We start from the raw sequence: 24,433 nt of genomic DNA on the forward strand, positions 1-24,433 counted from the left end.
CTCTGCCCTTCCTAGGGCAGTAAATTCCTTTTGGACATCTCGTCTACCCAAAGGCCCTGTCCCAAAGCCCTGTCCCCATGGACTGATGGGGACCGGTCTGTCCTCCATCTTTTTCTGTACCAGCCCCTCCCTCCTCTCTCCTCTGGGAGCCACCGCCCTCATAGCTGGTCCTAGCTGTCCTCCGTGAAAGTAAAGACCAGCAGATGGGAATCAGCAGCCCAGTTGACCCAGACTTGGCAGCAAGGGAGCTGGGCCACTTGAGTTTGGCACAGACTGGGCAGGCAGAGGAGTGGAGGGTTTCTTGGTGGCAGGGTTGGGGGGTGTACAGAGGAGACTCCAGGTGTGCCCTGACTGGAGACCAGCAGCCTGGGGAAGCAGTCGGTGGGTTCAGGAGAAGTGGGGTGTTCTGTGTCACTGCTCTTGCTCTTTCTGGTTGGTCCTAAGTAGGAAAAGGGAATACAAACCAGGAAGCTCTCATTTACTAGTCAAGTCCTGGACATTCCTGGCGATTGTTAACGAGGCTTACTGTCTGGCTGGCTGCCTTGTTCCTGGAGAGAGCAGTCCGACTTCCACCAGCGTGACCCACAACTGCTGGCGCCCTCGCTGGCCGGTGCGCGGAGAAGTTCATTTTCTGGGCAGTTGGCTGCCCAGTTCTGTCTTCAGTTCTGTCTTCAGATGTGGTCTGGCTGTGGTCTGCTCTGTTCTCAGTGTCTCATGTTTCTGGAGACCCCAGCCACACCAACAGGAAGCCTCTTCATCAGACATTTGATTGAAACTCAAGTGGGGAGACATCCTGCAGGGAGAGAACAGAAGCCCATCCATCTTCCTTTCTGGGAACAGCTCCTGAGGCATTTCTGAGCCCTGGGGGGAGACTGGACGCTTGATCATGGGGGCACCAGAGGGCCATTCTGAGTCACCCATTGGAATACAAGACAGAGATGGTGTGACACACAGCAACCCCCCCCCCCGCCCCACCCCAGGCACGAGGTTACCACAGGACCTGCTGAATGGGTCCCGAGGCCTCAGGAGATCACAGGAACTTGGAAGAAGCAAGACTGGGAGACTGGCGCCGGGGTCATTGGCAAAGAGGTTTAAGAGTGGGCCTTGGGGGTGGCCTGGAATGCCTTGCCCAGAGGAGTCAGCTGCAGAAAAATCCAGACAGCCGGAGCTGATGGCCTCCAGCAGTCAGGCACTGCCCTTCTCCAGAAGACCCAGTGCCAACTGGGCAGGTGTCCAGGCACCCGTTGTGGCATAATGAACTTGGTAGGTCTTCACTGAGCCATATTCAGTGGGTGGGACTGGGTACTCTGCAGGCCAGGGGAGGGTCCCCACACTCAACCTTGAGATTCCGTGCCTAGCCCTCCTGCCCAGCATTTGGAGCATGGGCAGAGAGGCCCACACCCTGGGCTGGAGAAGGCGGTGAGGTGGGGTGGGGAGGAGGAGCCCTCTGGAAGAAGTGGAAATTGACACTGGGGGGGCCCAATGACAGGGTCTGTCCATCAACTTTCTGGCTCACTCCTGACATGACAAATATCAAGGAACAATAGATAATTTCCAGCTAGTTCAGAGAAATCTCTAACATAAAGGAAAGACAATAATAAACTGGAGGCCGGGGGGGAGGGGAAGGAACTCTTAGAAAAGATAGAGACCACGCAGGCTGCTTAAGAAGCCTTCAAATAAGCTTTAGTCATTATGCTCAGGGAGATAACAAAAGATATGACATCCAGGAGATGAGAAAGGGAGGCTCTTAACAAAGAGCGTTCAGAGAAGAAGAAGGAGCTCTTGGAAAATAAAAATTTGATAGAAATGAAAAATCTCAAGATAAAGCTGGAAAATGCATATGAAAACGGAACAAAAGGATAAAAGCGTGGAGAGGTAAGAAAACTGGTATCATTCCAGGAGGCCCAGAGGAGGGAGAGAGGGGCGGGTAGACCAAAAAAAAAAAATAATAAATAATAATAATAATAAATAAAAAGTAGGGAGCAGATTATCACATGAATAATGCGATAAATTTTCCCAGGACTGAAGAAGACGAGATTTTGAGTTGAAAGGCACCATGAGTGCCAGACACCGTGAATGAATAAGGACGCAGATCATGAAATCCCAGAGCCCCCAGAGGGAACATGGAGACCCTGCAACCTGGATGGGGAGACAAACACACTCACGAGGGATAAGGAAACTGGAGCACCAACAGATATCTTGTGATTTTGAAACTTGTCCAGAAATACCTTGACATTTGGCCATGTCTCTGCCCTCCTTGCGGCTGCTGGGATAAAGAGAACATCGTGGAAGGGACCCCGTGGGGCTTCTCAGCCTGAGGTAGAAAAGGTCACAGAGCTTTGCAGTTTCTCTTGAGACAACTCCCTCCCGTCATTATGCAAAAACTGCAGCTACCCCACGGCTGCCACAGGGAGAGCCCACATGGACAGACCAGAGCGGGTAGAAGGTGGGTGGTGAGGGAGAGAGACAGCCATGCAGCCGGCCAGCCAGGTTGTTCCAGACTCCAGCTCCTCTCACAGCCCCATCCTGCCAAGTGAGGGAAGATGCTCGCAAAATGGCACCAACCACAACTGTCATCTGATTGTGATCACCTGAGAAAGACCTGGGTGAGCCCCTTCAACCCCCAGATTCATAGTCTGACAAGATGTCCTATGCAAGGGGGAGGGAGAGAGAAGAGAAGGTCATGAAGATATACCTGCTTTCCTCTGTTCAGATCTGGAAGTGACATTCTTCACGTCTGCCCCTTGCAGATGCGAGGGGGCTCTGTGCCCAGGAAGAGGAAACGAGTTCAGTATGTAGTTGGTGTCCACTGTATACAATCACAGATTCGTGCACATATAGGAGGTTGGTATGTCATAGCAGTGGCATGGTGGATAAGTTTGAGAAGAAGAATGATTTAGTATTAGTAAATTGAGAAAACCCGATACTGGATCCTTACCTCACACTGTATAAAACAATATCATCCAAATAGATCAACGTTTCTCAGCTGGGGGTGATTTTGTACCCCAGGTTACTGTTGGCAATGCCTGGAGATATTTCTGTCGTCACAATCGTAGGGTGCTTCTGACACTTTAGGGAAGGTGCCAAACATCCTACAATGGGCAGAAAGGACAGCTGTCCACAACAAAGAATTATCCAGCCTCGGGTGTCCAGTGTCAAGATTGAGAACCCTGCAGTAGGGTTCACCTACATGTGATGAGAAAATAAAATATTAACAGAAAAAGGGGCTTGGTCAAGAAGAGCACGTGACTCCTGATCTTGGAGTTGTGTTTGAGCCCCACTTTTGGGTATAGAGATTGCTTAAAATAAATAAATAAACTTTAAAAAAATATTAACAGAGAAAGAAGTAAGAGATTTCTTCATGACCTTAGGCTGGGGATAAATTTCTTAAACCAGGTCCCCAGATGAATGAACTTTACTACATCAAAACTGAGGGTTTTGCTTGTCCAATGATGGTTATTGTTCATCAGATTATTGGCTGACATACTCAAAGGAAATATTTGCAACATCTGATGGGCTGGGGGAGGACCTGTGGTTTATAATGTTGGCCTCTGAGTTCCCACTAATCTTTCAGAATCTCCCCTCAAAGACCATGAAAACCTCAAAGACCATGAAAAACCAACACACATGCACACACCGTCTGGCATGAAAGTTGGAGATGTTTGAAGTGAGTACCATTGAGAGCTTCTCTATACCAAGTAATAGACTCCAACATTCATGAGTCAAAGCTGACAGAAGGACAAGGACTTTGGGAGCTGGAAACAACTAATTTCAAATTCTGCGAGGAAGAGAGGGAAGGTGCTGCCCTTTCCATTGTTCTCAGGACATTTACTATAAGAGCCATATATCATGGCTTACAGTACATTTTAGAACATTCCAGAAGAAAAGAGAGAAATGAGACAGACACCAGTGTCCCATTATAAAGCAATACAATGACAAAGACAGGAGACAAAAAGACCCTAATCCTTATAGTTAACAATATTAATTTATAATATATATTATATTTATAAATCTCTATTAAAAGTCACATGTCAAAGAAGAAATCAAAGCCAACATTGCAAAACTTCTAGCAAACTATGATAAAGAAGCACCATATTTCATTTTTTTACCCATTATGATTTATTCTTTATAATATTTCATTAAAGAGATCAATGATGTACACTCAATTTATATAGCCAAGAGGTAACCAAGTGTAATGCAAAGAATTGGTCTGAAGGGGGCGCCTGGGTGGCTCAGTGGGTTGGGGCCTCTGCCTTTCGCTCGGGTCATGATCCCAGAATCCTGGGATGGAGCCCCAAACGGGGCTCTCTTCTTGGCGGGGAGCCTGCTTCCCCCTCTCTCTCTCTGCCTGCCTCTCTGCCCACTTGTGATCTCTGTCTGTCACATAAATAAATAAAATCTTAAAAAAAAAAAAAAAAAAAAAAGAAATGGTCTGAAGGCTTCGCACTGAAGTCCATACAAAATCTCTTGCTTCAGGGAAGTAAGAATGAAAATGAACAAAACAAAAACATAGTTCCTAGGCTCCAGAATCTCAATAGAAAATAGCATCAACAGTTAGTGAATGTGTAGGTATTCACACACCATGGAAAACAGGTCTTGTGCAAATACTAAAATTAACACCCAGGACTTCTGTATAGATTATTTTTATTATGAACAATGAAATATGTGTAATGTCTCAACTATAAACCTTTCATGTTGAAAGGGTCTCTAACATGAGTTGTTTCAATATCATGAAGCGAAAAAGTTTAAGAACCTCACAGTGGAAACAATCCAACACTGACAAATTCTAGTGACCAAAGACATTCTCTTTTAGTTAACCTAAAACAAGGACAATTCATAATTACAGAGAGAATGTCCTAGCTGTGGGTATGATAAGACAAGCCAACTTTCCAGACCAAAGGCACTCGCAGCTAGGGATGAAATGAACTCGGAACTGAACCAGCCAATGGGGTCTAGCTCCTTACTAGCAAGTTACCTCCTGTTCATCTTGAGCAGCCCAAGGAAAAGCAGAAAATATTCCCTTCTTTTTAGACCTGCCACTCACACCACAGGTACCGGCCACCCTCATCACTGCTTTGGTCAAGCATGGAAACACCTGCTTATTGTGATTACATTAACCTTACAATTAGTCTTGCTATCTGGCAGGGCAGGTCCCCCACATCTTGTTCTTGGCCCTTTGTTCTTCTCTATAGATTTTAGCATTAGTTTTCCCAGTTTCACGAAAAGCTTTGATGGGATTCTGATCGGTACTCAAGTGTATTTGTAGATTAACTTGGTGAGATGAGATGACTTTACTATTAAGTCACCACACCAATAAAGCTAGTAAAGCCCCCTGGGCAGCTGACATGCTCACTGGAGGTAAAGGGAGCATGGGATTCATGGAGAAGGACAGAAACCATAGATACAGGCTATGGTGTCATGACCTGTTGCAGCAATAGAGGCCCCTCCATATGTCCTTTGTGGCTCTGAGTTTTGTATATTGGAAGGAAATTGTCTTTGTGAGGGGCGAAGTGGTCATGGGAGGAAGAACAGACAGCTCAGTCTGTCTCCAATAATACACACTCAACAGGTTTTTCTTTTCTCTGTTACCTCTTATCTGATCAATAAGATAGGACCTAGCATTTCTAAAAACTGAAAGCTTGAGGGATGGGGAAGATGAGTCTAATGTTTCTAACAGCTTGGGATTAGTTGAGGAGTGGGTAAACTCTTCCTGGTGTCTGTCATCCCAAATAACCAGCAAGGGCTACATGGGGCGAAGCAGAGACAAGAGCTTTTGTATGGAGAGACAAAGGGGCTGTAGGCAGGACTCCAGGGGATGATGTGGAGATGGGCTGAGGACCAACATGGAGATGCTCCAGATCCTAGACCTGATCCGCTGGGTATCTGGATGTGGGTCTGCTGCCCGGGAGGTGCCAGGAAGGGTGGGCTGAAAGGACTGTGCTGGTGTTTGGGACTTGTGTCCAACCGAGACCTCACAGGTCCTCCCTAGTGGAGACTGCAGACAGTGTCCAGTGCTTCAGAACCAGTAAGAGCCAACAAGGGACCCTGACACACTGGCCAGCTGACAGGGAGTGGTTCTCACATAAGCAATCGAGTCTATAGAGCACGCCAGGCGCCCCATACTGAGATGCATAGTTAATTGTGTTGCTTGCCCAAACACTCACCTTGTCTTATGTGTAACCCACCAGCCGTGACTGATTGACTCTATCTTCTAACATTTAAATTAATGGGGGGAAAATGAGATTTCCAGCTCAAGATAGCTGAGTACAACCTGAAATCAAGCCTGTCCTTCTCAAAAACATTAACATCATAGAAGAAAAAATATTAATATTAAATGCCACACAACTATGTGAGAATTTTCTGTATAGGCTTGAAATAAACCTCTCTCTGAAGGGGCTAAAAAACAACCAGGAAGAAACCCACAGTCTGAGATGGGAGCTGAAGTCTTACTCTTAGACAGGAAGAGGAAAGACAGACAGACTGAATGGTCCTCAGTCTGTACTCAGCTCTGGAAAGCAAAGCTGAGAGTTGCCCATGACTGAGGCCAGGTCTCCACCAGCAGCACGTAGCAGGGGGCCAGAAATGCCTTCTCTGACAGTTCAGTTGGGGCCAACCCAGAAAATAGGGAGTACAGAGTTTGGGAGGGAAGGAAGTACAGAGGGGAGCAGTATACTCTGTGTTTTTGTTCCATATTCAGCAGGAGGATAGACATATTAATTAGCTTTTTGATGGGAAAATAAATTTATGTAGGACTGTTAAAAATGTAAGGGGAACTACTAAGAATAGAAACAAAGTGTGTAACTTGTAAAGCAATCATGGGGGAGAAAGGAATAGCATAAAGAAAACTCAGTTAATTCAACAGAAGATAGGGAAGAAGGGAACAAGAAATAGAAAGAATACTAAATAGAACACATACTATAATTGGCAAGTATAGGTCTTGTAGCAATACCAATAAATGTAAAGCGGTCAAAATTTTTTTAAAAAGACAGACACCAATTAGATTAAAATAAAACAAAAGGAAATTTAATTAGATGTTGTTTTTAAGAGGCATTCCTAAAACAAGAGAAAGACTAGAAATAAAAAGAGAGAGAGAAATATGAAATGCTAATAGAAAGAAAGTCTGTGTAGCAATAGTACTATCAGAGAACCTAGGCCTCAAGGCAAAATTGTTACAATAATCTCAGAAATAGTTCACATTAGAAAAAGGAACAATCCATAAAGAAAATATCCTGTAAAATATGGCTCAAAAAACATGGTTCAAAATTGGCTCAAGGAAAGAAACAACCATAAAAGACATGGAAACTGTGATCAGATCACCCCAAAGCAGAGGCCCCAGGTCCAGAAAGTCCTACTATGAATTAGCGATGCTTCAGGAAGGGAGCATTTTAACCCTCAGCAAACTCCTGCCACGAATAGGAAAAGGTAGAAAACGTAGAAAGTGACCATGTCATTTTAGTAGAACTGGGCAAGATCCCCTGGAGAAAATGTAACTAAAAGCCACCCTCCCTTATGAGCACTGAAGTAAAAACCAATCCAGCATTACAATGAAAGACTAATGCAGCATGACCGAAAGATTTGTTCCCGGGGCAACTGGGTGGCTCAGTGGGTTAAAGCTTCCGCCTTCGGCTCAGGTCATGATCCCAGGGTCCTGGGATTAAGCCCCACATTGGGCTCTCTGCTCAGCAGGGAGCCTGCTTCCCTCCCCCACCCCCACCCCCTGCCTGCCTCTCTGCCTACTTGTGATCTCTCTCTGTCAAATGAATAAATAAAATCTTAAAAAAAAAAAAAAAAAGAAAAGAAAGAAATATTTGTTCCTGGAATAATAAAAAATGAGAACAGCAAACACTCATATAGCACTTACTATGAGCCAAGCTCTGTTGTAAGGCTTTACAGAGATTGAAACATTTATTTATTTATTTATTTTTAAAGATTTTATTTATTTATTTGACAGAGAGAGAGACACACAGCAAGAAAGGGAACACAAAAAAGAGGAGTGGGAGAGGGAGAAGCAGGCCTCCTGCTAAGCAGGGAGCCCAAAGTGGGGCTCAAACCCAGAACCCTGGGACCATGATCCCAGCCGAAGGCAGACGCCTAACAACTGAGCCACTCAGGCACCCCGAGATTGAAACATTTAATCATCGCAATGATACTATGAGGTATAGAGAAGTCAAGGAACTTGCCAAGTGCCACGTAGCTGGTAGGCAGTACAGCCCAAGGTAGTCCCAACTGGCTACAATCTGTTCTCTTTCCTGCCTCATTCTGCCGCTGCCCCGTTAGGTCACCCATAGTCTAATGGATTAGAAAAAAAAGATTGATATAATTAAGAAGAAAGAAGGAAAAAAATATGACCATCTGAGATGTAGAAAAAGCATTCAATGCAGCTGAGCACCCCATTCATGAAAAACACTGCCTTGGACGGGAGTTTCCTCGGTATGATCAAGGTCTCCACCAAAAGCCTCAGCAAACCTCATACTTACAGCGTGCCAGGACAGTTGTCACACTGACGCTCCGTCTTGAGACAAGAAATGGGTCAGAATGCTCTGCAACTTTTCCCTTCCTGCTGATGATGGGAGGGGAAGCCCATTTCCATGGTGCCTCTGGGCACCCAACCAAGCCATATCCAGATCTGGGAGGGCAGTTCAAATTTTATCGCCAGGAGCCTCTGTAAGCAGAGTTTGTTAGCGAGCTATTTGGAGGTTCATTCCTCAGGCTGCAGCAGGTGTCATGAAATATCCTCTGACTCATGGGGCAGAAGATGTTCTACAGTAGAGGAAGGCGACAGTGTGGAGAGGAGCCTAGACAGATGCTCTTGAGGTTTCCAGGCTCCAGCTTTATCTGAGAAGGTTTCAAGGTATGGCTGTCTGCAGTTCCATTTCCTTGGGCGTCTGCATCAGTGATACTTTTCTACGGCGCCTCCGCTCTTCTGTTCAGAAGCCGCTGCCGCTCATAGCGGGAGACCAGTCAGACACCCGCCCACGGAACTCCGTGTCTGAACAGCCGGTGGAAAGTGAGTGCCCTAAGGAAATGGAAAGCGTGAGCAACAAAACAATTCTAACAAATGGAATCGGAGACTTGAATATTACGTTGTTACCTACTTGCATTCAAGCCACCCCCCATATAAGGAAGCCTCCTACTATTTAAACTTATTCTGAAGCTGTGAGTTGGGGCAATAAGAAAAAGAAACCAGAGTATGTCAATTATAATTCAATAATAAAAAGAGAGAGAGGGGGCGCCTGGGTGGCTCAGTGGGTTAAAGCCTCTGCCTTTGGCTCAGGTCATGATCCCAGGGTCCTGGGATCAAGCTCCGCATTGGGCTCTCTGCTCAGCCGGAGGCCTGCTTCCCTTCCTCTCTCTCTGCCTGCCTCTCGGCCTATTTGTGATCTCTGTCTGTCAAATAAATAAATAAAATCTTTAAAGAGAGAGAGAGAGAGAGGGAAACTAGACACCTAATATTAGAAAACAGGATAGTAGACTCTCATTATTTCTCAACATGATGACCATCATCATAGAAAACAGAAAAGCTTTGATGGACAAACTTTTGTATAATAAGGGAGTCCCTTAAGGGATCAAAACTAATACAGACAAATCGATAGTGCTCTATTCACAAAAAGCAACCAGTTAGAAAATGACATTAAAACAGAGATCACTGGGTACCTGGGTGCTACAGTCGGTTAAGTCTCTGACTCTTGGTTTTGGCTTGGGTCATGAGCTCAGGGTCCTGGGATAGAGCCCTGCATTGGGCTCCACACTCGGTGTGGAGTCTGCTTGAAATTCTCTCTCTCTGCCCTTTCCACTCATGCTGTCTCTCCTCTCTCTAAAATAAATAAATAAAATCTTAAATTAAATAAAACAGATCACAATACATAAAAACACAAGGCATCACATAAAATTCCTATATGAAAAAATGTGCACAACTTTTTAAGAAAAAGTTCTAAATGTTTAGTAAGGAAACTAAAAGATCTGGAAAACTGGGGCACCTGGGTGGCTCAGTCATTAGGCGTGTTGTGATCCCAGGATCCTGGGATCGAGCCCCGCATTGAGCTCCCTGCTTCTCCCTCTCCCACTCCCCCTGCTTGTGTTCCCTCTCTCGATGTCTTTCTTTCTCTGTGTCAAATAAATAAATAAAATCTTAAAAAAATAAATGATCTGGAAGACTGAGGCATGACATCCCATTTCCTGGGTGGGGAAACTCCATACTGCAAAGATGTCTATCTTCTCCAAATCAATCTGTAATCCAGGCCATTTGGCTCAACATTCCTAGCTCATTTACTGTGTGTCAGGCACTGCTCATAGACTGTTCTCCACCCGAATACAGGCTTCTTTAGGGCATATGTTATCCTAACTTCCCCCTAGAGGGAAATGAGGCACCAGACATAGAATCACACGGGTCATGAGTAGTGAAAGTAGGATTTCTTTTTTTTTTTTTTATAGAAAAGAGAAGCCATGGTTTATTTCTGAAAGTAAAGGTAAACACATACATTTATTAGAAAAGGAAGCTAAAGAATTAAAGATGGAAAGATTCTCTTAATGAAGATTGAGTCTGAACTGAAGCCTTTATCATGACACACTGGCAAATCTCCACTTAATAACGCTGTCGGCTGAGCTTGACTGAGGGGCAAGGATGCAATAATGTGCTTCTTGTGTTTGGGTGAGAGTGACAGGACTTGGAAAAGCTAGCTCTTCTGCAGCCTGCACATAGGTTCTGGAACAAGTCCCACTGTTACTCAGGAAGTTCAGGACTCAGGACCAACATTCTCCTACTCATGCAGGATAAGCTACTCCAAGTGGAAGGATTGGGGTTCCAAGCAAGGCCAAGCTTACTTGCTCTAGGCCACTTGTTTTTGGGTAATGCAGTTCATGATCTAATAAGCATCGTTCCTGGTCACTAGAGCATAGGAATAAGAGCTCCTCTTGGAAAGATGCAGGAGATCCGCTGCTGGGAAAGTGCTGCTTGGTGTCAGAGAAGCAGATAGAAATGAACTCAGTTCTGCAAGTGTTGATGGCAACAGTTCAAATTAAGACTCCTTAGAATCAGTGTTTAAAAAAAAAAATCTTCCATCTTCATCCCTGATGTGGGGAAAGGGCTTTTGCATTGCTGAGGACTGGTGTACATTTAATAGTTAAATGATAAGACATATCCAATGGGGGAATAAAGCCCCAGAGCTATTTCAGTTAGGATTCAGGGAAATGCATTATGTCTTAGAAACAAATTTATGTTAGAGATTATTGACCCATTAATGTTTTCTTCATTTACATTTGATTTTAAAATGGTGGAACTTATTGGGATTTGGGGACAATTCTGCTGTGGTATTAAATACTGTATTAAAAACTTAGTATTGCATTAGTGCAGTGACTTCCAGCCAATTGACTTAGGCCCACATTTCATTTTAATCAAAAACAAAAACTAGAAAATGTTACTCCCTAAATAGGTAACAATGCATTTTATAAGCACTGTAGAGAGTTAGTAAATAGCATGTATGATTAATTTAGAAACAACCACTGACACTTGAGGGTTACTCAATACATATAATAGTTTCCTTCTCATTTTTTATATGAAGTAAATGCAGACCAGGGAGCCACTGAGCAAATAGTCAACTCTGAGTAGGTTAGTAATCTTGGGCTCCATGGGGATGTCTTTGGTAAAGATAAAAAGGGAATGAGTTGATGTTTCTATTACAAGACTCTGTAATGCTAGGACTTCTACACAGCTTAAATAATGTTTGGGGGAAAATTCTTTGAGGAGAAATGCTCAAATGTTATTTTAGTCACTTGTAGCTCTATTGGGTTAGCGCACACACTTGGCTTAGAATCTCATTTACATCATTACCTTGTTCTGTTGGAAAGTAGGATTTCTGAGTGCAGGTCCTTAGCCTTGAAGCTCTGGTGTTAGCTGTAGATAATCATGTCTCTAAATGTATTTCTAGCATCATGGACTCTTCTCAAAAATACAGTGTTGGGGGCACCTCGGTGGCTCAGTGGGTTAAACCTCTGCCTTCAGCTCAGGACATGATCTCAGGGTCCAGGGATCGAGACCCGCATCAGGCTCTCTGCTCAGTGGGGAGCCTGCTTACCCCTCTCTCTCTCTCTGCCTGCCTCTCTGCCTACTTGTGATCTCTCTCTGTCAAATAAATAAATAAAATATTTTTAAAAAATACAGTGTTGAATGAAAAAAAGCAAGGTGAAAAATTGTGGCATAGAAAGAACTCATTACTACAAGTAAAAAGCACCAAATGCTCATATTTTTTCTGCTGAAACTGCACGTACAAGTAAAGGCTTTTTTTTTTTTTCTTTAAAGGATTGGAAGAGAACATTGGATTCAATAGCATTTGGCTCTGGGGTGGAAGGGTTTTTGTTTCCTTGTTGTTGTTGTTGTTAATGTCTAAATTTTTAAGGGTCGGTATATGCATATATTACTGTGAAGTGTTTATAAATTACTTAGAAAACAGAGTGGAAACAAATGATAATGGGGATTAAGTCAGGGTGGTGAAAACATGTTACTATTTTCTTTTTGCTTTCCTGTCTATCTTATTAAAGTCCCCCAAAAGGAGAAACATTGATTTTTTTTCATTTTCCAAATATAAAGTTGGATTAAAATATTGAGTAACCACCTCTGTTGAGAAGCTCTGTGCTGGGGGTTAGAGAAAAGAGAAGATGCCATCATGCCATTGTCACAGTGGTCCCGTGGCAATCGTCGCTTGAGATGGGTGTATGGAGTTGTGGAAGAAAACTTCCCGGGAAGGTGACATTCAAAGGGCTCGTTGGGAGGAGAAGAAACAGGAGGAAGACAGATCCTCTGGTGAGAATCCTGCTTGTGTGGATAGAGCTGGAATGGCAGAGGTCAGCATCTGGTCCTGAATCCAGGCCAGGGGATTTGGGCTTTGTCCTGAGGAACCAGCAAAGGTCTCAGGCAAAGGAGAGACAAAATGGATCTAACATTGAATCCCACTCATTTCATGGTGCAGAGAAGGATTCGGAAGGGCTGAGATTTGAGGTGAGGCTGGGAGACCTCAAGGACACTTTGGAAAATTCCAGGTGAAAGCTGACCGGTCATGGCCTTGGGACAGATGGGAAGACCCAGGAACAAGGAGCATTTGGAAGGTAGGATTGGCTGAACGGAGTGGCTTCCAGTCTGGAGGTGGGTGGGCCAGTGGGTTCCCTGGATGGGTGGGGACTGAGTGAGGGTCTAAGGTCAGAAACCCTCAGGGTGACTTCGGGCAGCTGTGCTGTCTTGGGCAAGACACTCAGTGTTGCTAGTGCCTTCTGTCCCCTTTTGGCAACGGGGGCTCATCAATCCTCCGCCCTGGGTTGTGGGAGGATTAAGGAGATGACACATGGAGAGTATTTGGCACAGAGCCTGGAACGAAATGAACAAGAGATCCTGCCCCTCACTCTCAGTTTCCCATCGCCCCATGCCCAGCCATCCCCCGTCCACAACATTCCCAGCCGGCCTTCTCCCCATGGCCTCATGTTCCCTTGACCCAGTTAGACAGGGATGGGGAAGGGAATCCACCCTCTGGCTCTATCCTGCCCCCCTTCTCTTGGCCCAGAGAGAGGGATCCATGGACTCAGGTCGGAGACCCGGCTTAGCTGTGTAATCCCCAGCTCTGTCTGGGCAATCTCTTCGCCTACCCAGGAGTGGGGGCCTGCTGGCTGGGGGCCAGAACTGCTGGGCCTTGGGCCTGGTACTCTGAGACCTCAGCCAACACGCTGATGCTTTGGTGCCTTTAATGGGACTACCACTGACGTCTGCAATGATTGTCACATGTGTGTTAGTTGCTCTGTGTGTTTGGGGCGGGGTGGTGGGAGCACATCAGGGGACTCCAAAAAGGAAGAAAGGCCTCGATTTGATTCCATCTCTACCACTTGGCAGCCTCATGCCCACAGACGAGAGATGAAACCCCCGTGGGCCTCAATTTCTTCTCACATGTAAGTTAACTCTATTCTAGGGTGCTGTGGGGAGGAGGAGAAGAAACAGGTCACTCTACAGGTTTGGACTAAGGCAGAATAATTACAACCCGGTCATGACGGTCGTCGGCCCTAACCAGCGTGATTTCTCCTTCGGCTTTACACTTGTGCATACAACAGGTGCACACTAAATGCAGAACCTCTAGAAGGTGGAAAACACCAGAACCCAGCATGAGGCAAGGTTTGTTAACTTGGGGTTTAAAATAGAACGGACATTTAAAAAAAAATAAAAGAATGAAAAAGAATGAAAGTCCGGTGTCCGGAAGCGCACGTGAACAGGCCAGGCCGAGCAAAGGAGCTGGAGGTTAAGAGGTTAAGCGTCGACTTGCACAAGGGGAAAGCGGGCCCCGAGGCCAACGGGACTACACTTCCCAGCAGCCGCCGCGACAGACAGACCATTCCTGGTCGCTCCGCCAACCTCTGAGGAAACGGGGGCGGGGCGAGAGAGGTGCAGGGCAGCTTGGGCGCGCAGCTCGAGCCAGGGCGCGTGACGTTTTTCCTGTGCGCCGCCTAGCGTCCCCGGCGCGCCGGTTCTTCGGGTTCGGGGCCGTGAAGGTGACAGCGGGAGGTGACTGAACTGTCTCCCGCGATGCTGGCGGCGCGGCGGCTGCTCAGCGGGTCGCTTCCCGCTCGGGTGTCTGTGCGTTTTAGCGGCGACACGGTGAGGCCCGGCCTGATTGCGGCCGGGGTGTCCAAGGGCCGGGTCTCGCTGCAGTGCTTGTGCGCGCGCCGCCCCTTGGGTCTGTAGTGCCTTCTAAAGAATCCTGCACATTTCCCCGGTCCGGCAGGAAGGTTGCCGCTCCGGCCTAGGTGTAGAGCGGAATGGGTCCCGCTGGGAGGCTGACTTCCCCAGCCCTCTGTTCCTTGGCTTCCCTGTTTAACAGCCGGGCGACATAGCGGAAAATTGTGCAGGTGGAGAAGCGTCCGTGTCTCGTTCCTTTTTGGTACAGCCTTGTACAGTGTAATTTTGCCCTGCCCCATTTTACAGGTGCAGAAAACAAGCTTTGGGGAGGGGAGTCTCCTGACGCCCTATCCAGCGCTCTGTTCCCTGTAATGATTTTTAAGGGGTTGACAGTCTGGAAGCCACGTACCCTTAGCTCTCGCCTTGGATGCTCGCCACTGGGTCAGATGGAATCACAGACCCCACTTCTCATCAGTTTTATCCCGCGTGGGTCTCCCTCCATCACCTTGTATCCCAGCCCCAGGGAAGCGTTCCTTTTGCATCAGTAAACACATTTTGTCTCCAGGAGAGTTAGTAATGTAAGGCCCTGGTCTGACCAAGTTTTGGCCCGGCGGGACAGCCAGGCAAGTGAATGGAAGTGTCCATTGGGCTCAGGGAGGTAGTATGGGGCTGTGGTTCAGGTGTGGGCTTTGACCACGGCAGACCCGAGTTCCAGTTCCACCGACTGCTTTTGGTTGTGTGTCCTTCCGCAAGTTCTGCTTGTTCTTGGCTTTGGTTTCCTCCTCTGTAAAGCAGAGGAAGTCATTCGTGTCTCAGGGTTATGTGGATGAAATGGCGTTTTGCATGTCAGACGCTTAGCCTAATGCCTGCTAAGCAGCAAGTGCTTACTAGTGGTAGTAGTGGTATGACACCACGAAGAGTGCTTGGGCTTAGGCCGCTAACCTCTCCTCAGCCCAGCCCCAACTAATCAGGGGAACCCAAGAATCTGTAACTTTTGGCCAGGCCCTTCCTGACCCCAGAACTGTGCCAGGACACCTGACCCTTTGTGTCTTCAGACAGCAGCAAAGAAAACCTCATTTGGCTCACTGAAGGATGAAGACCGGATCTTCACCAACCTTTATGGTCGCCATGATTGGAGGTGAGATGGTGCCCTTAGCTCGGTGGGTGGTCCTGGAGCAGGGCCTTTCTTCAATGCCTTTCCCACTCTGTCCAGGCTGAAAGGTGCCCAGAGTCGAGGTGACTGGTACAAGACAAAGGAGATCTTGCTGAAGGGACCTGACTGGATCCTGGGTGAGGTCAAGACATCTGGCTTGCGAGGCCGTGGAGGTGCTGGGTTCCCCACTGGCCTCAAATGGAGCTTCATGAATAAGCCCTCAGATGGCAGGTGTGTGTAGGGAGGCAGAGATGGGGTTGCAGGAGAAACCTTGGGGGTGGCTGGGGCTTCCCTGGGCCTTGGGGCTGTTTCCTTGGAAACTAAGAGTGAGTGAATGGGAAAATGTCACCAGAGCTTAAGTAGATGGGACTCAGTTCTCTCCAGTCTTCCTCAGTGGTAGCAGAATCAACACAAGATTTTGACTGAGGCAGACTTACTGGCCAATGCTGTCTTCTAATTTTATAGTTTTGTGCAGTCTCCTGGTCTTTTTGAGCTTAGTTTTCTTTTTTGCAAGTGGCTATTGTGCAGTGATAAGAAAGTTTTCATATAGCTTTTGCCCCTCACATTGGCACATAGAAAGCAAATGGTAAATGTCAACTACTTAACTTCCTTTTAACCCTAGAGATATGGCAGAAGTTCAGGAAGGTTCTCTGTGACCAAGAGCAAGTTTTGGTCTCTCAGGAAGGCACAAGGGGACATTTGCACTGAGCAGAACAACGATCTTACCTGTGGTCAGAGCCACACAAAGGTGTAATAGGCAGTGAGCTTGCTGTCGTTGATGGAGAGCAAGCAGAGCCCCTGGGGACATGTTGGGGGGACAGGGAGGGATTGGCTCTCAGGGGAGACATCTTTGAGGCTTCCTTGGGTGGAGGGGGAGCATGTAGTTGAAGGCCCAGCCCCAGCGGCCGTGTAGCCTCACCAATGTGCTGGCACCCACAGGCCCAAGTATCTGGTTGTGAATGCAGACGAGGGGGAGCCGGGCACCTGCAAGGACCGGGAGATCATGCGTCACGATCCCCACAAGCTGGTGGAAGGCTGCCTAGTTGGGGGCCGGGCCATGGGCGCCCGCGCTGCCTACATCTACATCCGAGGGGAATTCTACAATGAGGCTTCCAATCTGCAGGTGGGAAAGGGGAGGGGCCTCCACAGAGGGGAAGGTGCTGGGTGTGCATGGCCCCCAGAGCTACCTCCGGGCGCTTTTTGTATATCCCGAGCCTCAGTTTGGGAGGCTTTTAGGGCTCTGTGACTCCTGGGGCAGGGGCAGGCTCCTAGGCACTTTTTCTGCAAAAGGGCCAAGGGGTCATTTCAGCCATTCTGAGCTCGGCGGCCCCTGTAGTGATGGGTCCAGGGCCAGAGTCTCACACCATTCTGTTAGGCTCTTGTACAACAGTGACGAGGGAAAGGGGACAGCACCTGGGACAATGCCTGGCACGTAGTAGCATTATGTTTAAGTGTTACTGCTACATATTTTAAAACTAACCTGGAGGATCTTTTCCTCTGTTGCAGAAGTAGAACTTACTCACTGTAAAGATAGGAAACTGTACACATACACAGATCTCCTGCGGATCCACTACCTGAAGGAAACTGCTTATTAAAATTTTCATTATATCCTCAGCCTTTCTTTTAAAAATACATGTAGTTGGAGACATTGTTAAGTTGTCATTACAGAAGTAGCACACTTTGTAAAATCCCTACCCCTCTCCCAGAGCATCTTCTGCTCATGGCCAAGGGGAACTTTTTCCTAGACTCTTATGAACACGGGGTTCCAGGGCCTGGTGTCCCTCCCCACCACACAGTGTTCCCGGGCTGGCGGGAGTGGTTCCCTCACACTCCTGTCCCACAGGTGGCCATCCGAGAGGCCTACGAGGCTGGTCTGATCGGCAAGAACGCCTGCGGCTCTGGCTATGATTTTGATGTGTTTGTTGTGCGTGGAGCTGGGGCCTACATCTGTGGGGAGGAGACGGCGCTCATCGAGTCCATTGAGGGCAAGCAGGGCAAGCCCCGCCTGAAGCCGCCATTCCCTGCGGACGTGGGTAAGAGCTGGCCGGGTCCTGGGCCGTGTGCTGTGTCTTGTGGAATCCCGTCTGGTTTCACGTCCCCGCTGGTCATTCTTAGGGGATTTCCGAGTTCTTCTGGGCTGGGGGCCAGACACAGAGCAGGGTGGTGACAACGCAGAGGCCCAGCCTGCAGTCCCTCATGCCCCCATGGCAGACACACGGGTCCTCTCCAGCCCTCCAGGGACTAGGGAGATTAGGGGTGAGGAGGCAGTGTGGTGCCTGCTGGAGTTCAGGGTCCCATTGGGGATGGGAATGACAAAGGGGTGAAGGGGAGCTGGGTCACAGAGCAGGATCCTAGGACAGACCCCACTGCTGGGAACCTGACCCCACCTGCCGCCACCCTCTGGTGGCCACCAGTCCCTCATCCCATTCCTCCACAGGAGTGTTCGGCTGCCCCACAACCGTGGCCAACGTGGAGACCGTGGCTGTGTCCCCCACCATCTGCCGCCGCGGGGGTGCATGGTTTGCCAGCTTTGGTCGTGAGCGCAACTCAGGCACCAAACTGTTCAATATCTCTGGCCACGTCAACCACCCTTGTACCGTGGAGGAGGAGATGTCTGTACCACTGAAGGAACTGATTGAAAAGCATGCTGGTGCGGCCTGGGGCCACCCAGGGCCGGAGCAGGGCGGGATGGCGGTGAAGAGAGCCAGGGTGGGAGGGTCTAGGGAGGCGGCACCACACAGGGGCCAACAGAGGTCCTGGGCTCAGGACTAGGTAGGTGTGCTGATCCCAGCCCTGACCATCCATCCTTTTGGGGACTGACTGCGGTCCCAGGAGGTGTCGTAGGTGGCTGGGACAACCTCCTTGCTGTGATCCCCGGTGGCTCATCCACACCACTGATCCCCAAGTCGGTGTGTGAGACGGTGCTGATGGACTTCGATGCGCTGGTGCAGGCGCAGACGGGCTTGGGCACAGCCGCTGTGATTGTCATGGACCGCTCGGTAAGGGCCACTGCTGCTCCCCACCCAGTCAGTACCCCTCCCCGGGCTTCCTGAGAACTCCTGCCAGCTCTTGGATCCCAGTTCCTGTGACCTGAGAAACAGTCACTGGGAGAGGGGAGAATCCCCCCCCCAAGACAGAATGTCCGTTGTGGTCTCAGCAGTGCTGGATGTGCAGGGTGGGGGAGGAGGTAGCCAGAACGCTGCCTGCATTGGGGTGCTGCTGGGGGGCTGAGGCTTCAGCCCAGGGGCCTGCTCACTGTCTCTGGTCACCCCAGACAGATGTTGTGAAAGCCATCGCCCGCCTTATTGAGTTCTACAAGCACGAGAGCTGTGGCCAGTGCACCCCATGCCGTGAGGGTGAGCACCTGGGGCAGCGTGGGGGCTTTCTTTGTGGCTCATCCTAGGCCTGGCTTAGGCACACGGGCAAAGGTTGGATGGGCTGTGGACACTGAGTGGACAGCGGCTGCTTCCCAGCCGGCCGTACCTTCTCTGGGCCCCACCCTCCCCACGGCCCCTCCCCACGCCCTGGCTGGGGATCATCGGGCCTTCTTTTCCTGCTGTGGCTGCAGGCGTGGACTGGATGAACAAGGTGATGGCCCGCTTCGTGAAGGGGGACGCCCGGCCGGCCGAGATCGACTCCCTCTGGGAGATCAGCAAACAGATAGAGGGCCACACCATCTGTGCCCTGGGCGATGGGGCCGCCTGGCCTGTGCAGGTACTTGCTGCCCTGCTTGTGGGCATTGGGGTGGGGCTGCTGAGGGCTCAGGGTGCTGGGATTTTCTCGTCTCTCCTTCACCGCGGCTCCTTCCCGCCTCCAGGGTCTGATCCGCCACTTCCGGCCGGAGCTTGAGGAGCGGATGCAGAGGTTTGCCCTGCAGCACCAGGCCAGGCAAGCTGCGTCCTGAGCCCGCTGCCCTGCGCTGACAGCCATGTGGCTGGACAATAAAGCCGGTGCTGCTCACTCTCCCGATGCAGCTTTTCTGTGGCCTTGCTCTTTGCTCTGCCCCGGTAGCCCGTTACTCTGGAGTCTGTTTCCCAGGCAGAGTGAGAGGCTTCCTGTACCCTGCTTGGACCCCACTTCGGGGTGGGGATAGGTCAGCTCAAGGACATGTTATGAATCGACACCTTGGCTTCCTGTGGGTCAGTCTGTCCTCGGCCATCCTGAGTGCCCGTCCCTCAGTGCGGATGGCAGGGGTGGGGACAGGGGTCTCTCTCAGTGTGACGAGGGGAAAACAGTGGCCTGGGGTCCAGACCTGGGCCTGGCCCACTGTGGGCTTCTGGAGGGTGGGAGTAAGGAGAACAGGGCCCAGTCTGCCCTGTGAGGGGACGGGCAGGGAAGAGAACAGACTCTGGTCTGCAGGTTTATTCTTGCTTCGTGATCGGCAGTGGGATGAACTGGGAAGGGTGGGCAGGAAAACAAACAATTTGACGTGTGGCTCGGTATAGTGGGTGAGGCAGCTCTAGGTCCTCCCAGCTCTACGGGTCAGTTTTAAGGAGGGTGGTGAGCAGGGCCAGGCCGGGTACCCCTTCTAGTCGCTGAGCTGGAGGGACGCGCCGTCCAGCGGGTGCCACAGCTCCAGTCGGTGATCACTGCGGCCCAGGCATTCACACCAGTGCCACTGGCGTTCCCCGCCAGCCTGGCTACTCAGCTGTAGCCCACCTGGGTTGGGGGACAGGGGTCAGGAGCCACATGGGAGCCCATTGGGCCCCTCACCCTGCTCCCCTGCATTCTCACCAATGAAGTCGTCAGCTGTGCCCAGGTCATAGTCCCATACAGATACCAGCAGTGTCTTTTGGGCCAGCTCCTCCCTTGGGCCTGCATAGAAGAACTCCTGCAGGGAAAGGGGCAGAAAGGCAGGAAGGAGGGGGGCCTTGAGTCCTTTACAGGTTCAGAAACAGGCTTAGGCAATGAGTTGCTTAGGTAAGGGGGTGGGACTTGTGCTCTCTGAGTGAGACAGAACACCGACCTCCCCAACCCCCGAGTAGCTAGGACTGCCCCCACCTGGCCCTGGCCTACCTCATTGAACTCGGGGTTCAGGGTCTTCTTCCGAACACTGGTCTTGTATTTAGATCTCTTCCCCACATTTGGATGCAGGAAACTGGTTGGGAAAGATAGGGTCAGTTTAGGTGTGGCCCCAGAGAGGGGTTATGGGGAACCCCCGCTGCCCACCTGCTTGTCCACCCGTCTGCACTCACAGGCGGACAAAGGGGTCCGAGTAGCCGTTGGCATCCATGGGGGCGAGGTGGGCACAGCGCAGCACACCCACCAGCAGGCCGCCCCGCTGAGAGCTGTAGCACAGGGACAGCAGGATACGTCCCCGTTCCTCCCCTGCTGCCTCTACCTCCTCCTGCAGGGATGGGCTGTGGTCAGCCCGGTATAACCAGAGCCCGCCCACCTGCCCGTGTGCACCCCCACGGGACGACTCAGGCTGGTGGCAAAGAAATCGGGGCCAACAATTTAACGTTAGGATTCTGTTTGCCAAAACAGTCACTGGCCTGGCCCCCTGGAAGGGAACTTCCAGATATGCCGTACTCTCCAGGGCCTGCTCAGGCCCTGGCACTGGTCAGTCCAGTGCACCTTTGTCCCGGAGAGGAAGGGCGCTGGTGTCTGAGTGGCACAAACATGCTAGGAGCTTCCTAAATGGCCTCTCATTAAGCATCCATCACCACCCTTCCCTGTGTCATAGAAGCAGCTCCGAGAGGCTGTTCTCTACCCGACGACATAGAGGTCACTCAATTTACAAAACTCACCCCCTTTGCTCCCCACCGCCCAGGGGACCAGGTTCTGAATGGCCTTTGCCACCCTCAGTCCCTGGTGCTTGCAAAGGACTTGGGGAGGATGCCCAGGAAGCATGTGCTTCTCCCTACTTCACACAGGATTCTGTTACGGAAAGCCCAGCCACCTTGCTCACATTCACTTCTCAGTAAACGAGTGTGCCATAGGCACCCGCCTTGCGCAGTCATGCTTCTGTGCGTGGGGCTGGGACAGGAAGTGCGCATCTCGGGGCCTGCCACACCTGGGTGGGACTTGCCAGCTTGGTGTCTAATTGGCAGGTGCAGCAACTTGCGGCTCCACCAGGGGGCAGACAGCAGTGCCTGGCCCTTCCGTCCTAGAGGAGCTGGGCAGGGCCTGCCCTCAGCCTTGCAGGTGCCTCCCCTCTCTGAGCCCCGGGGTGGGGTTCTGTCCATGCCTTTAGTCTTTGGCACGGGGCCTCCTGCAGTCATTCCTGCCTCCTGACAAAGGCCTGTCTAGGGCTACAAGCCCCAGGAGTGGTCCCCACAATGCCCTAGGGGTTGACGTAGAAGCCTGGGAGCCCCATGTGCTGTTCCTTCTCTCCTGGACCTTGACCTGCCCTCCCAACTTGGGAGGATCATGGACATGGACAGATCCCACCAGTTTCAGCCTCTACTTCTACACGGTCTCTGTCTCTGCCCCCTGAGAGCTTTGCTTGTCGCAGTACCCAAGAGTTGCGGGCCCCCGGCCTGCCCCCCGCATCCCTGCTTGGTCCCATCGTCCTACCCACCTCCTCATACAGGGACATGCCACGGGCTGTGTCCAGGCTCTTGGGCCTCTTGGTCTGAAAGAGCAAAGAGCCTGGTCACCTTGGCCAGACACTGCTCTGGGCCCCCTCCTTGCTCCTCCTCTTTCCAGCTTCCCCACCACAAGGATCCTGGTCCCCACACCCCTACCTGTGCCGGCCTCACTCACCAGCTTCCGCTTCTCCAGACACACGTCGAAGCTCCTGGCTTGGTTCGGCACCAGCTTCCTCAGGGGCACCCGCAGTTCCCCCAGGGGAGGCGCCCGCCGCCGTCGCCGCAGCCGTGGGTCCTCACACACACACAGCCTGGTGGCCGCCCGGGTCAGACCTGGCCAGGCAAGGCCTCCCCACCTCAGCACCCCCCACCCTGGACTTGCCCCCTCGTGGCCCAGGCCAGATCCTCACCGCAGAGTCTTCCGCCCAGCATCCTGGCGGGTGAAGCCGTGGTAGGTGAGTGTCTCCTCCCAGACAGGCCCCCTTGTGCCCCGAACCGTACGGGTCCGCAGCTGGCTGGCCTGGGTGCCAGGTAGGGTGGATCAGGGCCTCCTCAGGCCCCAGGGCCCCGTTCTGGCCCACTTCCCTGGTAGACCCCCCATTGTACTCCCCAGCAACAGGGAGCTCCATGCCTGATGTCCAGGCATTGGCGGGGAGGGGCACGGCAGGACCAGGTGGGGTTCCGGGCTGGGGTGCGGCCAAGGGGCATCAGTAGGGGCCTGGGTGTCAGCCTCACCTTGCCGGCCCCTGGCAGTAGACTGGCTTTCACATAGGTGTCCACAGAGCCTGAGGCCGGTGGCTTGAGACCCTGAAAAGAGACGTTGAATGTGGGACAGGCCTGTGGCCCAGGCTCTTGGCCCACAGACCCCTGCCCCCATCCTCACCTTGGCACGGTGAGCCGTGCAGTGCAGGGCGCTGTTGTCCGCGTCAAAAAGAAGCGTGAACTCGAGGGTGCCCAGGGCAGCTAACGGCAGGTGGCAGGCAGGGTCAGCACCTACCTCGACCCCCCCCAACCCGACCACTATGCCTCCTGCCCTCCCCCTCCCCAGTCAGATGCTTGGGATGCTCCAAACTCTGCCATGGCCAGGTTGGGCCAGGAGTGTCCCCCCTCCCCGGTCCCCTGTCCCCACTCACTGCTGTCGTCTGAATCTCCCTCTGGCTCTGGGTCGGGCTCTGGCTGGGGTGTGGGGGTCACTGCAGGGTGAGGCTCTGGGGTGCGCAGGGTATGCTCAGCGAAGGGGTAGAAATGCGGGAAGTAGTCGGAAATGAGATGGATGGGCCGGATGGGGCCGGGGCTCACGTCGATGGCCATGTGCTCCCGCATGCTCACCCGCCGTGGCCGCCCCCGGCTCACCGCTGCAGTGCCTGCCATGGGGGCTTGGACATGGGGCCAGGAACTCAGAGAAGCCCCCACAGGCCGGGGACGGAAGGAACGCGGCGGGCCAAGGAGCCAGGGTGAAGAAGCATCCCTGAGGGCGCTGATGGGGGTCTTGGGTGGCAGCCAGGACCTGAGGACAGGTGCGGAGTCACAGCGGGTGGGGTGGGGGAGGAGCGGGGGGCTCCAGCCCGAAGGAGGCCCGCGGCTACTCACCGCTCTGTGAGCTGCTCCTCCTGCTTTGGTTCGCTGAGTATAAGCCAGACTGAGGTGACCCTAGAGAGCAAGAACCTGAGCAAGGGGCCTCCCAGACCCGGTGACAGTGCCGGCCACGGAGGGGGCAGGGGCGGGGCTCCGAACCAGGCTTCAGAGGCTGGCACCTTCTCTAGTGCAGGGGCTCAGCCACCCACCTCTCTCCCCCCAACTTCACACACTGTCATACCTATTTTTAACCACCATCACGCGCCCTGCTCCCGGGTGAGGAGCCTGGAGGGCCAGAGATGACACAAGGGGTGCGAAGTGTGAGGGGCGACGGGAGGGGCCTGTGAAGGAAAGGGTGGGTGAGGCGGGAGGGACCCTGTGGGAGGGAGCACGTGGGGAGGTGCGTAGGAGCAGATAGCGGTGTGGGGGACACTTTGGGAGGTGCGGAGGGGGCACATGGGAGGTGAGGTGACAGGGCTCCTGTGGAGTGGGGATGGGAGCCCGGGGAGGAGACTTGAGGAGGAG

The 24,433-nt window shown here is 51.3% G+C and overlaps 2 protein-coding genes across 2 annotated transcripts; one reads left to right on the forward strand and one right to left on the reverse strand.

Moving 5' to 3' along the window:
- Window positions 1-14,457: 14,457 nt before the first annotated feature.
- Window positions 14,458-19,923, forward strand: NDUFV1 (NADH:ubiquinone oxidoreductase core subunit V1). Its single transcript, XM_032879653.1, has 10 exons — window positions 14,458-14,626; window positions 15,703-15,785; window positions 15,861-16,031; window positions 16,740-16,923; window positions 17,644-17,833; window positions 18,238-18,450; window positions 18,633-18,799; window positions 19,075-19,156; window positions 19,369-19,514; window positions 19,618-19,923. Exons 1-10 carry the CDS (start codon window positions 14,555-14,557, stop codon window positions 19,702-19,704), a joined length of 1,395 nt encoding a protein of 464 aa, XP_032735544.1. The 5' UTR covers window positions 14,458-14,554; the 3' UTR covers window positions 19,705-19,923.
- Window positions 19,924-20,147: 224 nt separating this feature from the next.
- On the reverse strand, window positions 20,148-24,031 carry LOC116880492 (double C2-like domain-containing protein gamma). Its single transcript, XM_032879654.1, has 11 exons — window positions 23,924-24,031; window positions 23,467-23,840; window positions 23,217-23,296; window positions 23,069-23,140; window positions 22,744-22,853; window positions 22,509-22,644; window positions 22,324-22,377; window positions 20,996-21,147; window positions 20,817-20,898; window positions 20,535-20,631; window positions 20,148-20,459 (listed from the first exon to the last, which is right to left on the reverse strand). The coding sequence occupies exons 2-11, from the start codon at window positions 23,702-23,704 to the stop codon at window positions 20,329-20,331; spliced, it is 1,152 nt and encodes a 383-aa protein (XP_032735545.1). The 5' UTR covers window positions 23,705-23,840; window positions 23,924-24,031; the 3' UTR covers window positions 20,148-20,328.
- Window positions 24,032-24,433: the final 402 nt, after the last annotated feature.

The sequence above is a fragment of the Lontra canadensis genome, unplaced genomic scaffold (genome assembly GCF_010015895.1).
Source record: "Lontra canadensis isolate GAN:19392208 unplaced genomic scaffold, GSC_riverotter_1.0 scaffold66, whole genome shotgun sequence".
Lineage (NCBI taxonomy): Eukaryota > Metazoa > Chordata > Mammalia > Carnivora > Mustelidae > Lontra > Lontra canadensis.

What these genes read in the sequence shown, in the direction of transcription:
- NDUFV1 (XM_032879653.1), top strand. Translation starts at nt 14,555, where the DNA reads ATGCTGGCGGCGCGGCGGCTGCTCAGCGGGTCGCTTCCCGCTCGGGTG. An exon ending in GCCATTCCCTGCGGACGTGG is followed by an intron (nt 17,834 to 18,237) that starts GTAAGAGCTGGC and finishes ATTCCTCCACAG; the next exon opens with GAGTGTTCGGCTGCCCCACA. An exon ending in ACTGATTGAAAAGCATGCTG is followed by an intron (nt 18,451 to 18,632) that starts GTGCGGCCTGGG and finishes CTGCGGTCCCAG; the next exon opens with GAGGTGTCGTAGGTGGCTGG.
- LOC116880492 (XM_032879654.1), bottom strand. Translation starts at nt 23,704, where the DNA reads ATGGCAGGCACTGCAGCGGTGAGCCGGGGGCGGCCACGGCGGGTGAGC. An exon ending in GCTGGGCGGAAGACTCTGCG is followed by an intron (nt 22,645 to 22,743) that starts GTGAGGATCTGG and finishes GGCGGCCACCAG; the next exon opens with GCTGTGTGTGTGTGAGGACC. An exon ending in CACAGCTGACGACTTCATTG is followed by an intron (nt 20,460 to 20,534) that starts GTGAGAATGCAG and finishes CCCCCAACCCAG; the next exon opens with GTGGGCTACAGCTGAGTAGC.